At 37.8% G+C, this 23,425-nt stretch overlaps 1 protein-coding gene across 4 annotated transcripts in view; it reads left to right on the top strand.

The window, feature by feature from the left end:
* Nucleotides 1-12,811, top strand: part of LOC124278236 (PDF receptor-like) — a 77,668-nt gene extending 64,857 nt beyond the window's left edge. For 2 of the 4 annotated variants that reach the window (XM_046713960.1, XM_046713958.1), the window contains exons 8-13: nucleotides 3,079-3,139; nucleotides 3,591-3,660; nucleotides 4,702-4,787; nucleotides 7,524-7,704; nucleotides 9,245-9,382; nucleotides 12,279-12,811. In XM_046713960.1, coding sequence (XP_046569916.1) covers nucleotides 3,079-3,139; nucleotides 3,591-3,660; nucleotides 4,702-4,787; nucleotides 7,524-7,704; nucleotides 9,245-9,382; nucleotides 12,279-12,485 — 743 coding nt within the window. In that variant the 3' untranslated portion in view covers nucleotides 12,486-12,811. Of the gene's footprint in view, nucleotides 1-3,078; nucleotides 3,140-3,590; nucleotides 3,661-4,701; nucleotides 4,788-7,523; nucleotides 7,705-8,630; nucleotides 8,727-9,244; nucleotides 9,391-12,278 lie in introns of all 4 variants that reach the window. The other 2 variants (XM_046713959.1, XM_046713961.1) reach the window with 2 other exon arrangements.
* Nucleotides 12,812-23,425: the final 10,614 nt, after the last annotated feature.

Below are 23,425 nucleotides of genomic sequence, written 5' to 3' on the forward strand. Positions count from 1 at the left end.
ACGCTTTAACCACTGTGCCATCGGGTCGCCCCTTGGATTTGACCTGAGCAAGGCCAGCCATAACATGACTCATCTCACATGAAACAAATAAAATCAATAAGTATAAACACGAACATATCTCGTTCTTGATCAGTAATCGCTTGTTCAACATATCACTGATGATTGGGGAAATGCTTCTTTGTCAGGGCATAGGAATGTCGAAACTGTGTTTTCTTAAATAAGTGAAACACCATCAGGTTAAAGATAGGTCATCAATTGAAAAAGGAAATTAATCAGAAAATAGCAAATCTTTGAAGGTTGTGCTGAAAGTGCTATCCATTACACATCGATACACATTTGTCTCATCTAATTTAATGTTACTGGTTATCTGTCTGTAGACCTGGTGGAAATAGATCTCACCAAAGAAAGTACATCGGGGTCTCCGGCTTGCCTTCAGCACGTTTAATCAGTTTGCTTCAGTTTGCAAAGAAGGAGCTAGTGAAGTAGAAGATGGTATGATATAACCGTTCAAGTTAAGCCCTGACCGACATGACCTTGTAACGCCTCAAGGTTTGTCAGTTTCATGCCCCCATATCATTAAAATCAGATCTAAAACCCTGATACGACATGTCACTGTTCAGTCGGCCAGACTCGCTAATTTCCGTAACCGCAAAAAGTCTGTTTCCGCCAAAACACCTTCGACGATGCACATTTTTTGCGCGTTTACTGTTCATCTGTGTTTATTTTTTGTGAGTCCTATATGATCGAAGGTTTTTTCGTGATGGGTTTTGCACTTTTGCATATACAACTAATGCTTGTGAACAGCAGCCTTTTGAAACATATAGTTCTGAAACGGTAAGGGTAAAGATAAGAGTGATCATTTCCACCGGCTGCTCTGGTCATAATACGCAGAGAAATAATGAACACATACTTCCATATTACCAGTTTTCTGGCACTTTATCCTTTATCCTTTATCCTAGGATCTTTACATCACGTAGCACTCTTGAGCTATTGATATCCATACGTCAAATGTTGTCCCGGCTTGCAATGATTTCGAGTGCCTTCAAAGGTCTATTGACAGCTGATACTCAAATTACCCTTGACGCTATGGGTTTTACTGGGACCCCAGATAACACAGACCATTACCCACAAATTAATTGTTGATTATTTTGATGACAAAAGGTTCGGTTCCAATTTTGGTTTGCCGACCATGTCTTGGTCTGGATTGGCAACGATATATTTGACGTGTCATTGATTCCACTGCAATGAGAAGTAGTTTTCAATTCTGAAATAGCAACCGTAATCAATTATTTACACATTTGCATGACTAGAAACAATCCAAGCTCGCACCTGTTTCTTTTTCGAGAATCTAAACTCTTATCTGATTCAGACTTGCATGTTACTGAAAAATATGTTATAAGAGATCGTGTTGTTTTAATCAGAAACCATATATTTACGCCTGTGGTATTGCTAGAATTACTAACAATCCGTGGATATAATTATTGTGAACTATAGGTACTATTTAAATTCCTGCAGGATTGTAACACTGGTCTGAATATGTTATTACCATTGTATAACATTATAGTTAGAGGCCAACATGTATTAATTTTGACTGAGTAGGGGTACGTGTCACCCTTGCACATGTAACAAAGTGAGACAGGAAATATTGTCAATCATATCACTAATCTTTCACTAATGCCTGAATAAACTAAATGGTCTAGAATATGTCAAGAAATGCGTGTTTACATAATTGGCTGTACATGTCAACCGATTAATACATGCTTGTTTATCCTCCACGGATAGGCACATATCAACATGTGCTTGTTTACCCACTTTGGAGAGGCGCATATCAACACATGCCTGTTTGCCCTCTATGGAGAGGCACATATCAACATGTCTGTTTAGTCACTATGGAGAGGCACATATCAACATGTCTGTATAGTCACTATGGAGAGGCACATATCAACATGTGCTTGTATATCCTCTACGCAGAGGCACATATCAACATGTGCTTGTATATCCTCTACGAAGAGACACATATCAACATATGCTTGTATATCCTCTACGGAGAGGGACATATCAAGATATGCTTGTTTACCAACTTTGGAGAGGCACATATCAACGCATGGCTGTTTACCCACTATGGAGAGGCACATATCAACATATCATGTTTACCCACTATGGAGAGGCACATATCAACATATCATGTTTACCCACTATGGAGAGGCACATATCAACACATGCCTGTTAACCCACTATGGAGAGGCACATGTCAGCATATGCCTGTTTACCCACTACGGAGAGGCACTTGGCAACACATTCTTGTTTACCCTTTGTGGAGAGGCACATATCAACAGATGCTTGTTTACCCACTATGGAGGGGCACATATCCGCATATGCTTATTGAATATGTGCTCAATCCTGTATGCGCTATCAATGTGTGCTTATTTACATTCCAGGTGTAAAATATATCAATATATGTATATTTACATTCCAGTTGCTGAATATATCAAAACCTGCATGCATACGCTCCAGGTGTAAAATATATCATCTGTGCTTGTTTATAGTCCTGGTATATAATATTCATATATGCTTATTTACATGCCAGGTGAAATATATGGAGATTATTACACGAGCAAGTGTGTCATACGACTTTTAAGAAACGAGTGTGAAATTTTGTATTGCCCGAGCAAAAGCGAGTTTCATATAAGTCATATGACACACTTGCTCGAGTGTGATAATTTCTTTATTATCCATTTCATTCATCTACATTTGTGCAGTAAAACACGGTAAGCAAGTGTGACGGCCCACTTCATTGACGTCATGTTCAATTGTTTAATGACGTCACAGACGAACAAATACAGAAACAATGGTTGCTAGGCAAAAGTGATATGTTCAAATGTGCACATATAATATATATGACACTGGTTATGGTTCACCATATGGGTAATAAATTTCAGTGCATGCTTGTTTACTTTCCTGATGGGCAATGTATCACTTCATGCTTGTTTATATTCCAGGTGAACGATAATATCAATATACATGCTCGTTTACATCACAGTATTACAATATATATACAATTAACTGTTTTGATTTCAGGTTTTCCGGTGTTGTTGATAGTGGCGTGGGTAATCGCAATGACGCAGATGTATGTTGCAAAGTAAGTATTCAAATAGCTTTTTAATACAATGTAACATTAATATTATGATGCCGATTAACGGTTCATATAATACTGTTAACAGTTAATATGGTCTCATATGTTAACAGTTAAACATATGTTTATCAGTTGATATTTTCATACTGGTATACTGTAATTCTTACAGGGGAAATAATTACCCTTTGCCTGTAGAAAACGTATTGAAAATTGTTGTATTATCCCTTTTGTCAGAACGATGCACCGTTTAACTAAAGACCACGGCAGTGTGTCTTACAGTGTCTCATCTTACCATATATCTTTATATCGCCTGATGTATAAGTACGCATGTATATTTTGTCCAATGGGGTACCCATTGGAAATAATATACTGAGGAAGGTCTGGTAAAAAAGTGTTAGTAGAACATTACTTTTTTATATATTCCCATTAATTACTAATATTTTCTTGCATTTTTCAGATGCTGGTATGCATATTACTATCTAAAAATAATATGGATCATTGAAGCGCCTAGAGTAGCAGTAATAGCTGTAAGTACACAGAACATAATGGTTGTACGAAGTATTAGATCACATAGGATCACAATTTTAATTCAACGACTGGTGCACTTTAATCGACGTGCAACCACGCGTCCAGATTTATGCATGTTTTTGTTCCCGACCTACTGAGACACCAGTACTTCAAAACCCACTCATATCCGGCATAAAATACTGATCCCCATAAGATCTTTTAGTATGTAGCTTGGGGATTGAGCCACCCTTTGTTGTTTAACGCCCCACTCAGCAATATTCCAGCTATTTAACGGCGGTCTGTAAATAATCTAGTCTGGACCAGACAGTTCTGTAATTGACATCATGATCATCGATCAATATAATTAGGATACGTTGACATGCATCAGAGAAATCAGCGAGTCTGACCTCCCGCTCTCGTCGCTGCATCTTACAAGGATGGGTTGTTGAAGACCAATTCTTACCGAATCTTCAAGGTGGTGTGAGGATATCGCAATGGCAATGAGAACATACCTATAAGCGTTTATAGAGTAATGTTTTTTTCTGATCATGTTGTGGGGAACAAACTTAAGGATTTTATCCTCTAAGTATCAGACAGACATGATTATTTGATATCTGTGTTGACATTTCAACTGGAAGGACATGTCTGACCTTAAGCTGTCTATGGAAATGTCACCGATATGTTTCTCTTCTAAATACATCCCAGCTGTACATCAGTTAATCCCTCAGACTTTGATGCAGCATTATTTTGAGATATATAATCCCGCATACTCAACCTACTTTTATATACGAGCTAAAAACACTTTTCCATAATAATTTCAAAAGTCCTGTGCACCATTCCAGCTAAATATTAAGCATGTGTTATGCTACACAATAACATGGAAATTTGACGCTGTACAAATGCACTTTTTCTCAGTTCTTTTCTTCTTCTTCTCTCTTCTTCTCGTTCTTCCTCTCCTCCCCTTCTTTCTTTTTCTTCTTCTCCCAGTCCTCTTTTTCTTCTTCTTCTCATCTTCTTCTCTTGCTTCTTAATCAAATTATCTCATTTTCTTTTATTTCCAGGTCAATTTATTATTCCTTTTAAACATCATCAGGGTGTTGGTGATGAAACTGAGACAAAGCCACACGAATGAAGCAAACAAAGTTCGGTTGGTATATCAATGTTGTGACAGAATTTCATATTACTCTATCGTTGAAGTTCTGGGTTGATCACACACTCAAAATAGTACATGCACTAACACAAAACCAAACACACACACACACACAGACACACATACACATTCCTTTGAATGCTGTTAATACCATATTTGTTCCAATGCCCTAACGGTATTATCCTGCTGCACACAAAAAGAAAGTTCTTTTATATCTTCGTACTTTATCAGCTATGATTATTGCGTTAGTTGCTTACATGTAATGTGTGTTTCCGATATGTTTATGCCGATCACACCCGAAGAGGTAGCAAATTTTACATCCAGCTTCAATACTTTTTTTCCCATTAGTGCTGAAGCAGCTTTGTCATTTACGTTTGTTTGCAAAGAAGAACAAACTTCTTAAATACAATATTTGTATTACATGATATGACAGAGACCATCTGAAGGAAGGTCGGGTGTTCTTGTACAAAATGTAATTGGTATCAATGGTGTCCGATGTCAGTAATGACTCCAGTGTCACACCTTGTAGGATGCTCAGATAACGAACCCGAACCGACCTGGGCATCTGAAGATATCAAGCATCGTGTACAAAATATTTGCATTGTTTTAGTAAACCCTCAGTGACAACAATTAAGGTGCACATGGAATTAATCGGATCATGCAGACACGACATTTTAACCAAAACATGTATCAGAAGGAATGCATGTATTGTCTGAAAGAAATGTAACAATAGGTGAATTGTCATGTCACCATGGAGTTATATTGTTTGTGACATTGGTAATATATGCTGTGACTGATCACGCGCCCGTCCATTCCTGGGGGTACCTCGGTCCTACTTAGAATGCCCCAGTCCCTAAATTACTTGCCCCGGCCCTAGTAAGTGTATTTCCCTGATGGAAACATAAGGGAACAGATGAAAGTACAATTGTTCCTACATTTATTTCCCGATTTTCACCAATAGACGAATACAAATCACGGGGAGTAACCTGGAAAGGAACACAGAAACACTTGTACATGCATGTGTTCCCTTATTTGTTACCATCAGTATATGTCCAAGCGGTACATGAGACTTTGAACCATTTGAAAATTTAATATAGGTGGTCTTTAACTTATTTCTGGGTATTATAACTTGAGAAAAAGTGGTGACAGGTTCACTTCGTCGTCAATTCTGTCAATTCTTGAAAGGATAATCTGAACAGCTGCTCTCATGCTGATTATAGATCGTGTTTAACTGAAACTTTAATGCATTTAAACATCAATTCATCTGGAAGAGACTTTATGTATATTTATCATACTATTGATATTTCTACTTAGAACTGAACAGCAATGTCTGATCTTGTTTGAATCTTAACAAAAACAAATTCTATCAACAAACGTTCTGCTCTAATCCTAATACCAACTTGCATTACCCTCAGATGTCAGAATACCCGATCAACATCTTCAATGAAAATAATGTAACTCCAATTGCTAAGTTATAACAATGTGTGTGTGAGACACGTGTTGGACTGCCGTACAAGATAAAAACACCGTACAATTTATGGTGAACATTGGTATATTGGATACCTGTGTTGATTCAGTTAACCTTTGTCGAGGATATTTTGAGTAGTGTCTGTTTCCAACCAGTGATCTGATAATGGTATTGAGATTGATGAAGTTCTTACCATATTGAGTTATGGATACGTGGGAGGCACATTGTGTATAGAAATGTAAGTTCTGTTGCAACATATGCTATTAGTCATAGATGTTTTGCAAAGTACAGTGCATTACCCATTAATGCTGAAGTGCACGAGCCTGCCTTAGAGCTGTGGGTTTGTATGACACCTGCCGTGTTTTGCATCCACGTGGGTGGACCATCTTCCTCCATTAGATGTATATGCGGTAGCCTCTGATCAACAGCAGATGACTCTTGAGCACCTAAAACCTTCGGCTTTTACATGGATATGCGATGTTCAGGTTTTTATGTCACAGACATCCCATCAACTGGATCTGTTTTAACTTTCTTAAATAACATGATGTCAGTAACATATATTTGTCAAATCAAATGTTTTAACCTTTATTTGAAAGTACAATGAATTGGTATTCGTATTCGGACATATGCATATTGTCTTACATATGTCAGACAAAAAGCTACAGTGATGATAAAGAACGTTAACAATGCGCATACGCAACTATTCACAGGTGTGATAATTAATAATATCTTTCAAAAAACGTTATTGTAATTTATGTCTGAAGAAATTAATATCTGATTGTATGCCATCGTCATCTTTAACATGTATCCAAGGAGTATGCCTACATTTAAAATGGCGTTTCAAGAACAATGCGAACTCCCACTCGTCTTGAGCCATTTAAAATACAGACGCTCTCTTCAAACATATGGCATTTACGAAATAACAGAAGTAATCAGTGATACAGTTCTTTAAATATCAACGTCGTGTCGCAAATGTTTCATGTCAGTGGTCTTATATATCACATACCGGTGAGGTGTTCTCATCGAAGATTAGTTTGCAAAATGAAATAGACTGCGGCTGTCCTTGGACGTAATGAAACTGGGAAAGAGAAATACCAATGATAATATATTTTAATTTCCTCGTTATTTATTCCGGTTTGTGGGAACACAACCATTATGCCTGATGTCCTCCACACTGTCCCAGTGTTAACCGACCGGAAAGAAATGTTAATTATTTTTCTTTATCAATGTCAATGACCGCTTTGTTTTGTTTTTTTAATTTTCAGAAAAGCAGTAAAGGCGGCAATAGTACTGCTACCATTGCTTGGTATAACGAACTTTGTGGTGATGATAGAGCCAAGTCATGATAACATAATCAAGTTCGGCGTGTGGGCATTCAGCGCCCATTTTCTCATCTCATTTGAAGGTTTCTTTATCTCACTGCTTTACTGCTTCCTTAACGGAGAGGTAAGTTTACAACTACTTATACGCTGTAACTATATGTCCATGAAGATTGCTCTATCTTGACCGTTTTTATATATCATCGTTCACCCTGATTGCAAAACATCTTGTTTGAAATACATGCGCAAGTGCTCAATGACACTAGTGTATACAATGACAGAAAATGACCTTTTATGGAAGTAAACAATCAAATACAATTGAACACAATACCATTTGGAATTCATCATGTTCATGACAACTGCTGAATTGTGGTAAATAGCTGTTGCATATAATTGTAGGATGTTAGTAAGAGAACTATTGGATCGGTTGAATGAGTGCTCTATTAATTACTCATGGCGAAGTTTATAACTATCTTTTTTTATTTATCTGTCAGCTCTGTCGACCTTTGGTTTTATATTGTCATTGCACAATATCACACTTGCACAAGTGGTTTATCAACTTTAAAATTTAGCACACCATCTTATCAACCACACATCTATTTCATTTGGCATCATATTGTCTACATCTATTTCAATGCCATACGTATGCTTTAGGTTATATATGTACAATATATAGCACCAAAAATAAGAAAAGAATAACAAACATTTCGAATCTTCAATTCTATGCCACGATCATTTCGCAATGGAATATTGAAAAAAATATTATAATTATTTATTATTATAATTATTATTTTAAAATTATGAATGTGTCTTCATTCAGTACATATTCTGTAATGCAACAAATTCAGTATAGTTCAACCCCGTTAATCTGTAACATCTTGTTTCGGAAACTTCTCCACATTAAAATGTGTTTCACTTTACAGTGCCATGTATGTGTTGCTTCATCTTCAGATTGATGCATTTTCAAACGGTTGAGAATTGATGATTTCTGATCAATATGTTGTCTGATTTGAAAAGAAACAACATTTATCATTCCAATATTAATGAACCTAGGTGCAAATAACGCTACAGAGGCAGTTATGTCGAAGATACCCAACTTCTGCATCACTCGACTATTCCACGGTAACATGGCGAAACGGAAGTAACAAGGTACACAAGAAGTGATGGCGTCCCACCCAAATATACATGACGTTGTCTGGCTAACAGCATGCAGCACAGATTAGGACATGCGCAGTCTAACTTTCAAACTTTGTATTCTTGTGTTATATGAGCACCATTGCACAGCATGACTTACCTAACATGTATTGATTTGGAACCACAGTCAAACGATTTCATGGTTAATTCAAGACCCAATTAACCTGTGGTTATCAGTTCTACGAGAGGTTCCAAATCGAAACATTGATCAGGAGGCAATTTCATTACAGTTTGATCAGCATTGTTTGTTTGATCAGAAATGTAATGATGAAGAAAGTTTTTTCTAGAACAACCAAGGTTGCAAACTCATTTAGACAGGCAATGTACTCAATAACTTGGGAGAGTCTTCCTGTTATTGATTTTAATTACATGAAGATGAAATCTTTTCAGACTGTGAATGAAATTGCCGCTGAGATGTACACGGGATAGGAATGTAGACTAATGGATATTGACAAGTGTTTCTATGGCAACAGGTACGAGTGACAATTCGGAGGCACTGGGAGAGATATCGACAACGTAGGCTCATACATACATCAAGCTTAAGGCGCATGAGCAGATCACTTAGCATCTTTACATCCTTCAGCGAGGTGTCTCATACCTCCGCGTCACAGGTACATGTGTACGTAAAGTCATTACGTCACCGATACATGAGCACATGATTACACACACTTTGGCCATTTTGGTTTGGAGTTGATATGTTTTCAGCACTACAACAAAAGGCCCCAGTTAAAGTTGAAAAAGAACGTGTGGCCCAGTAAGGGTTTGTTCGTTACGACCAAGACACGGGTTCGACTCCCCATTGCCGTGTGGTAAAATGTGTAAAGCACGTAATTATCTGCACGTGCGAAAAGAAAACCAGTTGACGAGAAAAGTCAATACAATAGAACCAATTATTGATATGCAGCTCCTTAGCCACCTAAAACATTTGGCTACAGTTGAAACTCGTTTATCCGGACGTACTACAACCATGCAGGTATCTCGCAGTATACGGATTTTGGGTTAACGAACACGGCTAATACGGAATATGAGATATATTTCAAATTGTAGTGGTCAATTTACGTACGGAAGGACGAGGTCCAGCTCCATCTTAATTGGTTCGTAGAAAATGTGGCATAATAGTTTAGAGTCGTCCTCGGTTTTCGATTAAGCAGCTCTTATGTCGATGCTGTTCCCGCCGTTTTCGCACGGAAACTTAAGCAGTAACATGGTAAGCAAACACAATTAGTAATTCAGTACCACGGGAAAACTAGTCTCCCCGTTCCCACCCTTTGAGGAACATGACCCAAATGTTCGGTTCAAAATGTTTCATTGTCGATCGAACGTTTATGCCAACATATATAAACCATTCTCATAAAGTCATATAAAATCCAGTTTCATTTAAATTTAAAGAATATTTCTCAATGTTTATTCTGAATGAGAACGCTGAGTTCTTGGCAGATTAATTGCCGCCCTTGTAGAATTGTTTCCAACATTTCAGAAGATGTTTTCTTTTTGTTGTATAACACCGCACTCCAGATATTCCAGTTGCATGACTATTTTTTGACAATGGTATTCTTTGCCCGAGCAGAAAAAATCTTTTAATAGGCTCTTAGTCCGGTCGTTGGTTCATTATCTACTTAGTGATGTTTATATCTAGGCATTATGAGCACGGGGTCTCTCTCTCCTAAGCTGCAATTTGGGTCACCTTGTCGTACCAGATCTCGAAGTCATGATTGGCCCTGTTCCTGTTTCTTGGTTATCAGCATCGCGACTATATTTGTGGTGTTTTTTTCTCAAAGTCGTGTTTAAGACCTCCATGGCAGTGGTCCTTCCACGCTGGTAAGCTGACATGCCGTGACATGACTGAAATATTGCTAACCGACGTTTAACTCAATTCGCACTTAGTTACGTAGGTTGAGGAAAACATAATATCATTGCCAAAGTCTCTAAACAGGGGACTTCAGAAACATAATACCTTTGCCAAAGTCTCTGAACAGACTACGACAGAAGCATAATAGCATTGCCAAAGTTTCCAAAGTGGGTACAACAGAAACAGACTGTCATTGCCAAAGTGTCTAAAGATTCAATTTTCAATTCTGAAAAACAGCAAGAAAACTAGTAAAAACTATCATGAAAACGATTTCCATTTTTTGTAAAGAAACATATCAGTTTGTAAATGTCAGTAATCGAGAGGGGCGGTGGGGTAGCCTCGTGGTTAAAGCGTTGGCTCGTCACGCCGAAGACCCGGGTTCGATTCCCCACATGGGCACAATGTGTTAAGCCCATTTCTGGTGTCCCCCGCCGTGATATTGCTGGAATATTGCTAAAAGCGGCGTAAAACCAAACTCAGTCAGTCAGTAATCGAGATTATCTGTAATTGCCCGATCTCAATGATTCGCTGTTTACAGGCTATGGCCGATCAGATCTAATATAACTAAACAATTAATTAGTAGAGACAAGCAAATGACATTAGTAAACGTCTAATTTGGGCCACAGCCAGATTTCGATGCGTCATAACATGTCATTGCCTATAAACGTGCTTGCCTAAAAATATATACTGCTGTTACAGGAATTTTTAGACATTATGTTATCATTATGTTATGAAAGCGGCACGGAACAATGTCTTGATAAAAGAGCAACCAAAACCGAGGATGAAGAGTATCACACTTATAACTAGTTTGTAGCATCGTCAGCAGCGCTTTCTTCAGGTTTAAGCTATGATGAACAAATGTATTTCATTCACATTTTGTTTTCATTTAGAACACATTATAATTCTTAGCAATAGTCTTTTGGATAGAATCACACGTTTTGTTTTAAATAAAGTTTGACTGCCGCAGAATTATTAGCACATTTTGAATGCTATGCTACCAATATATTTACTCGTATAGTATATTTGCATGTGAAATTTATGGTATGTGATAATGCTAGTTGTTTTGTCAATGAGTTTATAATTATATAATTTGCCGAATGTCAGTTTTCGTGCATGACATTATGCATGCATTGCACATGTTTGTACCAGTTTACAATCATGCATTTGACCAGAAAGTCTGGACCAAGACTGCATGCTTGCTTGATACATTACTTTGAACAAATTTGTTTATTAAGTTTCTTAAAACATGATTTGAAATTCATTTTACTAATATCTAAAACATTTACCCCTATTTCTTACAAATAGGTTTATTTGTGAATGATTTATTAGCATATCCCTTTGCCCGTATGTCCACGTTTAAGTAGTATTTCATTTTATGCCTCATTCTAAGAAAAACGTGATAAAACAAGTATTACAGAAGTACACAGGCTGCACCCAATCGACCGTGTTCATCACGGACAATTACAGCTATCACTGATTAATATGGGCATCGATTTCAGTATGGTATAAGTAACGTAAACATGACCTGTGTGGTATTGTATTGTATTGTCTATAATTTGTCGATAGGGGGAATACATAATTACTTTTTTATAATATGTCTGATGTTGTTAAGGCATCACATTGCAACTATTCACCTGTGTAATTCTTGTTGATTTCAGAAACAGAACCAAACCGCAGCCTCCATGACAGTAAATGGACACGTTCAACCTTTACTCCGGGAACCCTTCACTAAAAGAGTAGGGGCTGGTGCCCTGGGAGTAAGGAGAGCTATATTTAAAGACAACACTGACAGCAAACAAAGTATCCGAAAAATAAGTAATCTTGGTGGATTTAACGGTGCAGAGATCAACGAGCAGCGGATATAGCAAAATCGATAAGCGATACTGCAATATTGGTTTACCTTGATTTGAAGACGTATGGCATTGCCATTACTCATTCTGTACATACAGACTGAAAGAAAACAGGCTTGATAATAAATGAACTTGTTTGTAATAACGAAGACAGACGTATGGAAAGGTGACTGTGATAGTAACACAAAGGGTGTGTGTTCCAGGGCAGTTGAAAGAAAAACTATTTTCAAGAATTGGTGAATGTGATGGACATTCATTGAGCATTTCACTCTGAAGGCTAGATGGGAATGTGCTGGTGTGTGTCAACATTGACCTTTCAGAATAAAATGTTTTCTTTGCCATTGAAACATTACCCATTTTGAGGAGGGAGGATAAACTATCTAACGAACACCCAGAGTCTACCGTCTACTTATGGAATGGACAGTTTGGGTTGTTGAACCGGTACAATTGAAGTCATAGACTGCCAGACAAGGTTATACCCGAATGCCCTGATACCGTAAAGCTCCTAAGAATAGAAACGGAAAGAGGATGAAGCTAACTTATCGCAAACTCAGTAAACCCTAGATGTAGATGACGAGAACGACATAACATATATTTGCAATTCTATTTCGTAGAGTACAATTAAATTCTGGTTTTGTAGACAACTATCATACACAACCAACAACACATCAGGTCCTTCAAAGGTGACTCACCCACCACTGTAAATCATAATACGTAGACGACTAGCATGCACGCACACAACTACCAACAACACTTCAAGTTCTTCAGAAAGTGACATAACCACCACATAATCATTTCCCGTAGACAACCAGCGGACATACAACTAATAATAACACTTCAAGTTCAACAGAGAGTGACACAACCGCCATGGTAATTATAACCCGTGGACAACTAGATTAACAACTACTACCCAAAAACTTCCAAGGTGGTTCCAAAGTGAAGAAACAATCCCGGTAAGTCGTGATCTGGAGAAACCAGTACATTAAGCTGCTAATAATAAAACTACATCCAACAGAAGTTGACACTACGACCATAAATTTGGAAATCATAATCCGCAGAAAACAAGCTTTCTCTGCCACTAACAGTAACACTTCAGGTCCGTCCAAAAGTGACGCAATCACCCTTGTAAATCGTAATACATTGACCAATAGCATACAATAATGAAGCTTACACATCGCTACCAATAACACTTCAGGTCCTTCCAAAGGTGACAGAACCACCCTGGGAAAGTGTTATCTGTAGACAACTGGCACATAAATATACTAACAATAGAATTATATTCCAACAGAAAGTGACCCGGGGTCAACTGGCAATCATAATGCGAAGATAGCTGGTACAGGCACCTATTAACATTAACACTGTGTGTAAATAGGCGCTACAACCACCACTGGATATCCGAATCCGTAGATTCAGGCAATGACAACTAGCGACAATAACACTACGTTTTGTCGGATTCTTGAAAAGACACCGGAGTTGAAGGTTTACGTCAAACAAGCAATACTGATTGTACACTATCACAGAAATGCTGTGGAAATTGTTTCACATTTACTATTATTAACGTATTTATTTGTTATGATGTATAAACACTCACTGTTAAATGTGCAGTGTATAATTCATATCAGGGATTACAGAGAAAAGTGAGAGAGCATTGTGTGATAGCTATGACTGGGCTGCTGTAAAACCCAGTGTTTTTTGTTCGTGCACAACGCAGTTTTAGAGACTAACTTCAGAAGTAATGGATTACACTGGACTATTATATATATACATAAAAACGGAGGACATTAAACCATATTTACAATTGTCAGGTTGGGACATCAAAATGTTACGCAGAAGAACAGTTCAAGGACATCATACAGCTATGTTAAGGAGAACGTCATGGTATGAAAATTTAAACACCATAGCATATATACATTGAATGAAACAACATATAGTTGTGGACACAAACAATATTTACTCTGGCGAGCACTGCAAGGAATTGTGCAGCAACATCTTAAGATGAACAGATAAGGTGTAGATTTATTATGCTCAAGCAACACTCTGATACATGCTCAGTCTTATTACCTGGCTCACTGGATCAGTGTGAACTCGAGTTTTATTCTCAGCTACCCGGGGTGTATCTAAACCAAAATAGAACTCTGACAGCCACGTTACGTTAGTATTCGCTGCTGGATGAACAGAGGCATGTTTAGAACAAAGTCTTAGAATAAATTCGTGGTGACAGGGTTGGTCGGCTTGTAACTGCTAACGGACGAAATATCCATTTATTGAAGCATCGAGGTAATATGATGGCTGTCAGATGTGACCATGTACTGGGATGTTATCTCTTGAACATCCAACTGAAGTGACGATATATCCAAGTGCTGTTATGAATCTTCAACCTGAAGTGACGATGTACGCAGATGTTGATGTGAAACGTCAAGCTGTTGTTATGACTTCCACCTCAAGTGAAAATGCAGCCAGTTGTACTTATAAAATTACCAGCTTATGTTTTGATGTGTTCCCTGAAGTTGTTAGAAAACATCGAGGTGAAGTGACGATATAATCAACAGTTATTACGAATCCAACTGAAGTGCCCAAAGGATCTGGGCGTTCCTATGAAACATCCAACTGAAGTGTCCAAGGATCTGGGCGTTCCTATGAAACATCCAACTGAAGGGACCAAGGATCTGGGCGTTCCTATGAAACATCCAACTGAAGTGTCCAAGGATCTGGGCGTTCCTAGGAACATCCAACTGAAGTGTCCAAGGATCTGGGCGTTCCTATGAAACATCCAACTGAAGTGTCCAAGGATCTGGGCGTTCCTATGAAACATCCAACTGAAATGTCCAAGGATCTGGGCGTTCCTATGAAACATCCAACTGAAGTGACCAAGGATCTGGGCGTTCCTATGAAACATCCAACTGAAGTGACCAAGGATCTGGGCGTTCCTATGAAAAATTCAACTGAAGTGGCGATATATCAAGGTGTTGTTGGGAAACTTCAAGCTTACGCCATGATGTACCTGAGTGTTATTATATAACATCCAACTGAAGTGACGATGTGGCCAGATGTTCCGATGAAAGTCAAGCTGAAGTGACGATTTACCCATATGTTTCTATGACACACTAAGCGCAGATGACGATGCTCGGAGTTGGAAAACAGCAAGCTCAAGTAACGATGTACATAGGTGCTGTCATGAAGCATCAAGTTGAAGCGGTGATTTACCAAGTTGTTTGTTATGAAACATCAGGCTGAAGTGGTGTTGCTATGAAACATGAAGCTGGAGTGGTGATTTACCTAGGTGTTGCTATGAAACATCAGGCTAAAGTGGTTATTTACCTAGGTGTTGCTATGAAACATCAGGCTAAAGTGGTGATTTACCTAGGTGTTGCTATGAAACATCAGGCTAAAGTGGTGATTTACCTAGGTGTTGCTATGAAACATCAGGCTAAAGTGGTTATTTACCTAGGTGTTGCTATGAAACATCAGGCTAAAGTGGTGATTTACCTAGGTGTTGCTATGAAACATCAGGCTAACGTGGTGATTTACCTAGGTGCTGCTATGAAACATCAGGCTAAAGTGGTTATTTACCTAGGTGTTGCTATGAAACATCAGGCTAAAGTGGTGATTTACCTAGGTGTAGCTATGAAATATTCAACTTAACTGACTATATATCCAGGTGGTGTTCTAAAGAACGCCGCACAAGAGACCATAGATCACGGAATCATCGAACTGAAGCAGTCATGGACCCAGGCGCTGCTATGAAACACCCAACTGAAGGGACATAGTGATTACACGTCGAGGCCTCTGAAGACATACCCGGCCTCATGCTGAAATATCCAGGTGTTTTTGAGGAAATGCCCAGGTGTTTTAATGAAATATCCATGTAAATCAACGGATAACGTCGGGTGCAAGATCTGGTTACAAGAAGTAACTGTTATTTGACGCATTCATTTGTTGTATAATCTGAGCTGTTTCCAGGACTGATTGACAGAGAGTCTAATTGCCTTCTTATATTCGAGCAAAACTGTGATATACTTACTGTAATATTTGACAGTGATGATGTTTGTACCATAGTGTTCTACGTGTATGTGAATATTCTTGAATCAGCTGGTGACATAATCGTTGAATGGTCTCCTACTATTACCACAAGATTAAAACAGTAGCTGTTTCTAAAAACGACCGTCATCTACTATATGATTCTCATGCTTTTAACATATAAATTTGTCTCTGGGTTACATCCAATAACCACTGAAGGCCCTACTAAAACAAATAGTACTCTAACAAGAATGTTTTTAACTAAATTTCTTTGCACTTCTGACATTTCTACAATACTGTTATATTGCCGGTGCAATATTTACATACCGCATGTGATTTCTGCAGTTCCTGTACAAGAGTTTCTACGGTATTTGACATGTCACCAGCTGACGTGTCTTGACTCAATCAGTATATGTTTATTGATATCCTCCTCATTGTCCTTTATGTATGACTTGTGATGTTTCTTGCTCTTGTGTGATTCTACAGTCTGTCAACGTTATTCGTAAGACCACGAGACCAACATGTTCAGCAAAATCCTCATCATACTCCAAATTCAATGTCTAAATTAGACCAAGGGATAATCATCATGGCAACAATGTTTATATTTACGTTACTTTGACAAGAACCTTAACCTGGAAGTATAAAAGACCAATGCAAACAAGTAACAATTCATGGAATAGGTTACAAGCTTATAGGTTTAAAAACGCTGAAAGGCTGTGAACATTATATGAATAGATCACAGCACGAAGTGGTATATCTCAGATATAAGCAAAGTGAAATCCAAACACACACACACACACACACACACACACACCGCCCGTTTGGTTTATTTTGTTTTACTTTCTACTCTTTTAGCACAATAAAACAGACGAATAACTGACGTTGCTCAATGTAGTCAAAGCATCGAGAACGATGTTTGAGATCTTCACATTCATCTTCGTCGTTTGTAAGAGTACTTATAGAAAATTAGATCTGTAATTTAATTATTCATACTACAGCAAAATATGTTTATAAACAGAAATGTTAGGAGAACATGATAAGAGCTTGTGCTTACTAAGCTATCTTTCAATGATATGCATATAAATGTACTTATAAATAAGAGAACGACTTCGTAATGCCAGAAATGCCATGACCTAACTTCCTTTATTTAAACCCGGGGCGTCTATACGTGAAAGTAGCCCAAGGATGTCTGTTGAAGAAACCATGGCGTATTGTGCATATTTTACTTTAAACATATATAACAGATATATTTTCGAAGAATGTTCAACTGCTTCAAGAATATCGCAGATATTGCTCAGTAGTAATATTGTTAAAATAGACTAAAACTTTATGGCCTTGAACCGTTTAATATGGTAAGCATTCGAATTACTTTTAACCCTTGATATTCGTATTTCATATTCCATACCTTATTATTTTATATATTTATTTGTTTCTTATCATTTTATTTTATGTTTTCTGTTTGCATTCTGCTTGTATATGTGTGTATTATAGTTCCAGTAGGAAATGTCAATGTTTACTTATATCATCTTTGTAGTAATAACTCATCAGCATAAATCGTAATAGCTTCTACATGCCTTAAAGCTATAATAGACAATAATCGATGATTCCCACGACTTCAAAAATATATTTTGACATATTTAACTTTGTCTTATGTTTATTATTGAGTAAAAGTATTCATTTCCACGCCTTGAACTATTTACATACTTTTCGTCTCCATATAATCTTTTAATTAGCGAGCTAAATTTCACGCCACATTGATAATATTCCGGCCATAAAGCGACACTTTACTTCTTTAATTATCACATTTCCTGATAATCTGGCAATTTTTTTCTATAATAAACCTATCTTTCCTCTTCACAACTGAGGGGAAGGGAGTTGTTCTTTTTCTTGAACCCACTGTTACTGGTATTTCTCCTGGATCCAACCAATATCTACCTGATTCTAATGCATAAAAGATAAAGTCCATGACAGTACCGATGAGTTTCAGGTTCCTGATACTCTGCTACAGTAAGAATGGACTAAATTTGATCGTGGTCAGACCCGACCACTTCCTTGATTTTGCAGCATCCTGGTTCTGTCAGCTACCTATTTTATCATGCAGACATATATTTCTTAAAGGTTTTTGTAATATTGTTGCATTATTCATGACTGCCGCAAATGCATCAATGTACATGTCAGAGACAGAACACTGTAGTATGTTTCTCCTTATGTCGCCATAACGTGTCTGTTTGCCACGGAATGACAGTCCCTGCAATATAATTCTATATTGAATGTAAGAAATAAAGATTTTTATAGCCTCGTGGGACATATTTACTGCTCGCTGTCTGCCTTGGCTTCGAAAACTTATTTCATCAACACGAAAAACTCGTAAATTACCTGAAATCATCTGAAATATTAATAAGCAAATGGGTTATGCACCGTATCACATGATCGTCTTTAAGATAACGTGTGCAGTGCGTGAATTAACAGAGTGTGTTCAGGATACATTTTGACTCAGTAGATTTATTGAATTCCAAACTTTATTTATTTACCAACATAATCTGCTTTTATTTGCTTGGCATGTTGGATGTCCTGAGTAATCTAAAAACTATAACGCCATTTCGCTTAAACAATTATCAAAAGGTGACAGAAACTGTTGTAACTACAGATCCCATGTGTAGTTGGTTAATTACATTGATATCCGGATTGTGCTATTGATGCCATCGATGCTGTGAACACGTCATGGCCATAAAAGTTTAACTGAACTGAAACAATGGATGGTTTCTGAGAGGCCCCTTTTATTTACCTTTCTCTAAATAAATTAACAATGACGTAAATAATCGGCGAAGTATTTTCGTTTATGAAAATAAATTTGTTTCTCAGTTTCTGAGAAAGGTGTACACAAATGGTTCCAGTTAAAAAAAAACCCGGGAATAATAAATTACTATCTTCTGAAAGCAGATGCTACTGTATCATTGCACTGTATCATAAGCATGGTTGGTTCTGTTTTAAATCACACAATCATCCCTCACCCTCTTGTTCTTTATCTAACAGATATTTTTATGTTTGTTTCATTTTGTGTTATTATAACTGCATACAGTGTACTGAATGTCACAATCACCAGATGTATCATGTTGTTCTCTTTATACTGATATTAACTTGTAAAACTGAATGTTGTTAATAAATTGTGTATGTACTTGATGGATTTCTTCTTATCGGTTGAAAACTGACGTTGAAGGAGGTACGTTAAAGTGTTGTTTTCATTATCAATACGGGCATCCTATTTATTATGTATGGACACATTAAACCTCCAGTTTGACTGACTGACTGAGTTTGGTTTTACACCGCTTTTAGCAATATTCCAGCAACATCACGGCGGGGGACACCAGAAATGGGCTTCACACATTGTACCCATGTGGGGATTAGAACCCGGGTTTTCGGCGTGACGAGCCAACGCTTTAACCACTAGGCTACCCCTACGCCCCCCTCCAGTTTGAACATCCTATACATACGATATGGACATCTTATAAATCCGATATGGACATCCCATTGATTATATGTGGACACTATGCCAGAAATGTAAATATCCATATATACATCCTGCTTGATTATCGTATACATCCGATCTGGCACGTAGTTAAATACTAATAGCATGTGACATAACAGTGATTGTTTAATATAAGACTCCTGCTAATAGAACCGTCCGCTCTCCGGGCACGGGGATGAATCATACATGAACTTCACCTAACTGCAGATTATATTTCTATGTAAAAACAACAGATAGGCATGCTTTGGGAACGCCAGAGGAAATACTGATTGAACGGGGTACCTCACTGTGCCCCCTGCCTATGTTTCATGGTGTGAAGCAGTCACCCGTGGTTAACTAACTGACAATGGGGGCATTAACAAGGGATTAAGTACAGCCTGTTCTGAAATTTATTGTACCACAGCATATAACATTCACACATGATAGATGAAACATGATCTTCGCATTTACATCACCATTTCACTTATACACCAACAAATTGAACAATGCATGTATGCCAGAGAATGACAGGGAGTTGGTTTATAAAGGAATTCAGTTGACACATGTCACTCTAACGGAGAACCCACTCTTACTACGAGTTTCAATCATTTAATTTACTTACATGATATTAACAGACTTATATATTCTACAAAATAGTTTGATTTGTTGATTAAACACAGTTCACTGTCAACTGCAAACACTAATTAGCTGCTGGGGCTCAGAGCCAGTTAATACCTTGTCGTAACACGCCCCCACTAAATCGCTTGTCATAACATTTAGCTAGGGGGCATAGTGAGGTTAAAACAATCGAACCTATGGTTCGAATCCAGGTTTGCCCTGAGTGTCTTTCCAGAAGTGTAAGCACCATGCTCGTCCTTGTGCAGTACGACCAGAAATTATTGAGAATTTAAAGATTGTAATTTATTTTATGTTTTTCACTCATTATTCACGTATTAAATGTGAATATTAGCAGAACATAACTCCAAATTCAAAGACAGGTGAACAGATAGTATTTTGTCAAGTCACCATGGGCAGCAATGCAGGCTTCAATGCGGCGGGGCATACTACTGATCAAAGAAAGTCGTTGTCCATGCTGTCCCAATATCGGACCACCTCTTCTTTCATTTTCTTTCATTGGGGATTATGAAGGAAAGTGTCAATAAGAAAAATCTGACAAATATTGCTGAAATGAAAGAAGAGGTGGTTCGATATAATTTACAATCCTTAATTCTCAATAATGTCTGGTTGTACTGATTATAGTTCCTCATTACCAACGTCTTGACAAAGCCATACATGCCCGAATCCGTATCTAAATAGAAGATTCCGTATGTTTGTTTGTCCAGTTGTTACGTCTCTGAGCCTATATCGATAAAAGCATATTGTAACAGTGGTATGGGTATCTGTTCGGGGGCAGTGTTATCAAACGGAGCCAATACTTTACATATATACAGTCGATAGAGGGTTTCTCACACATTCTCCATATGCTACACAGTTTGAAGATTTATTTGCTTTCATTACACAGTTAAACATCTCAGACCGGCATCATTTCACCTTTTTCTCTAACATTCAGCTGACAGACGGTGGTGTATCTGGAATTCGGTTCAAGGAGCGTTAAACCAAGCTCTCTTCAATACATTTACGACACGAAAAGCTTTGAACAATGTCAGCTATCCTTCGAAGCTGAAACGTGCAAGAATCAATTCATCCTCCTATTATTTATTGTGAAAGACTTATTTCACTTAGCTAATAGCATTGGGAGATTGGGTTATCCATAAGAGCAGAACTAGTGAGAAATGCATGACTTTGTAGTTCCAAATTAGGGAGCTATAACTCTTCGACCCCAGCACATAAACACAAAAGCATTTCGTCGTGATGGGCCATGACTGTTTAATGCTTTGTCCTTCCAGAACACAAGGTGCTTGAGCCTATTTATGGTCTCCCGGATGTTCAAAGGATGAGCTTATATGTAGCTATCGCTTATCACTGACTCGAGCATTAGGATAAATCACCAATCGCTACATTAAAAACATCCCGTAATGATCCGTGTGAGAACTGATCTTCGGAACCCACATGTATCGTCAGAGGCGACAAAAGGGATCGGGTGATCCTATTGCTGGGGTATTGAAGAGTGCATGGAAAAGGAAGGACACCAACGATGAATTCAAAATAGGGTCTGCAGATCTATACTACCCATTAAAATTTTAGACTCATATATGCATATGGTTACATCGCAGATGAATTTCTCCACTAACTTGGAGGAACCATCTGCAAACCTTATCCAACTGAACAACACGAGGAGCGTGCATCAAATTGCTGAAATGTATGTGCAAATATCGTGCATGTGAACAGCTGTGTTTTGCTGTAATGATTTGTTAAGAATTCGCCAATTTTTACTGAGTTTCATCATTTATTGAACTCATGATAATAATATTTTCAACGTTACGAATTTGTTTTACAATACATCAGGTCATGTGTAAACAGTACCTTTAAACAGTATGAAATATTTCGCAAAATCTATTTTGAACAGTTGACTGCAGTAAGTGGCTACATTTACTACTAGTGAGTCTAAACTTTTGATGGGTAGTATATAACACTAATGGCAAAGCAATGGTCAAAATTGTGACAGCTGCAATATCGGGCCCAAAAATTGACATAGGTGCACTCAAGAATGGTTAGAATAGTGACAGTGTGGAATACCTGTGAAACGTCTCAAGTTGCGAATTCAGAAGAGCGTGAAGATACTACCAGCCTTCAGGAAACAGGATAATATGTCATGTTTGGGATCGCATTTTCTCAGTAAAACACAGATTTTAGTACTTCTTGGGTCCCGTCCTGAATCCGAACCCACACTCTCGGCCGTGGGAGCCATGTCAGTGGGGTTCAGAAAGCTCGTGATCTAAACTTCCATGTTTGTGACGCCGCGGTGGTTTGGGTTGCATTGCTGACTTTATTTTGCTGGCGATAAGGTGCCTAACTCTGAGAGTGTTGGTTCGAATCCCGGATGGGACTCAACCCTAAATGCTCCAGAATCTGAGAAAGTGTTATCCCAAATATATCATACATGTATGTCAGATTTGACCACCTCCTTAATAGCGTGTTTTCAAGAAACAGAGCAAGTCTTGTGCAAATGTTTTCTGATACCTTGACAGCCAGCCAGCCACCCTTGGTTTTACTTTTGTTATTAGGCTATCAAATACATCGTGAGATCGTGGTGGTTGAGTGCCGCCTACTTTTTAAAACATATGGGCCATATTTGAAAAGCCTTGATTTCTGTAAGCTCCCAACCAAATAGGGCACAGGTGTATATTCTGATTATTTAGTATGATGATTTACATGTTTGTACTTGTGCATGTAATTTTCGTCTGCTGTCTTTTGGGCATGTATATAATTTCTTCTCATACGTATCACAAGTATTATAAATTTCAAATCAATT

This window comes from Haliotis rubra, unplaced genomic scaffold (genome assembly GCF_003918875.1).
Source record: "Haliotis rubra isolate DU_JTF1 unplaced genomic scaffold, ASM391887v1 Scf233, whole genome shotgun sequence".
Lineage (NCBI taxonomy): Eukaryota > Metazoa > Mollusca > Gastropoda > Lepetellida > Haliotidae > Haliotis > Haliotis rubra.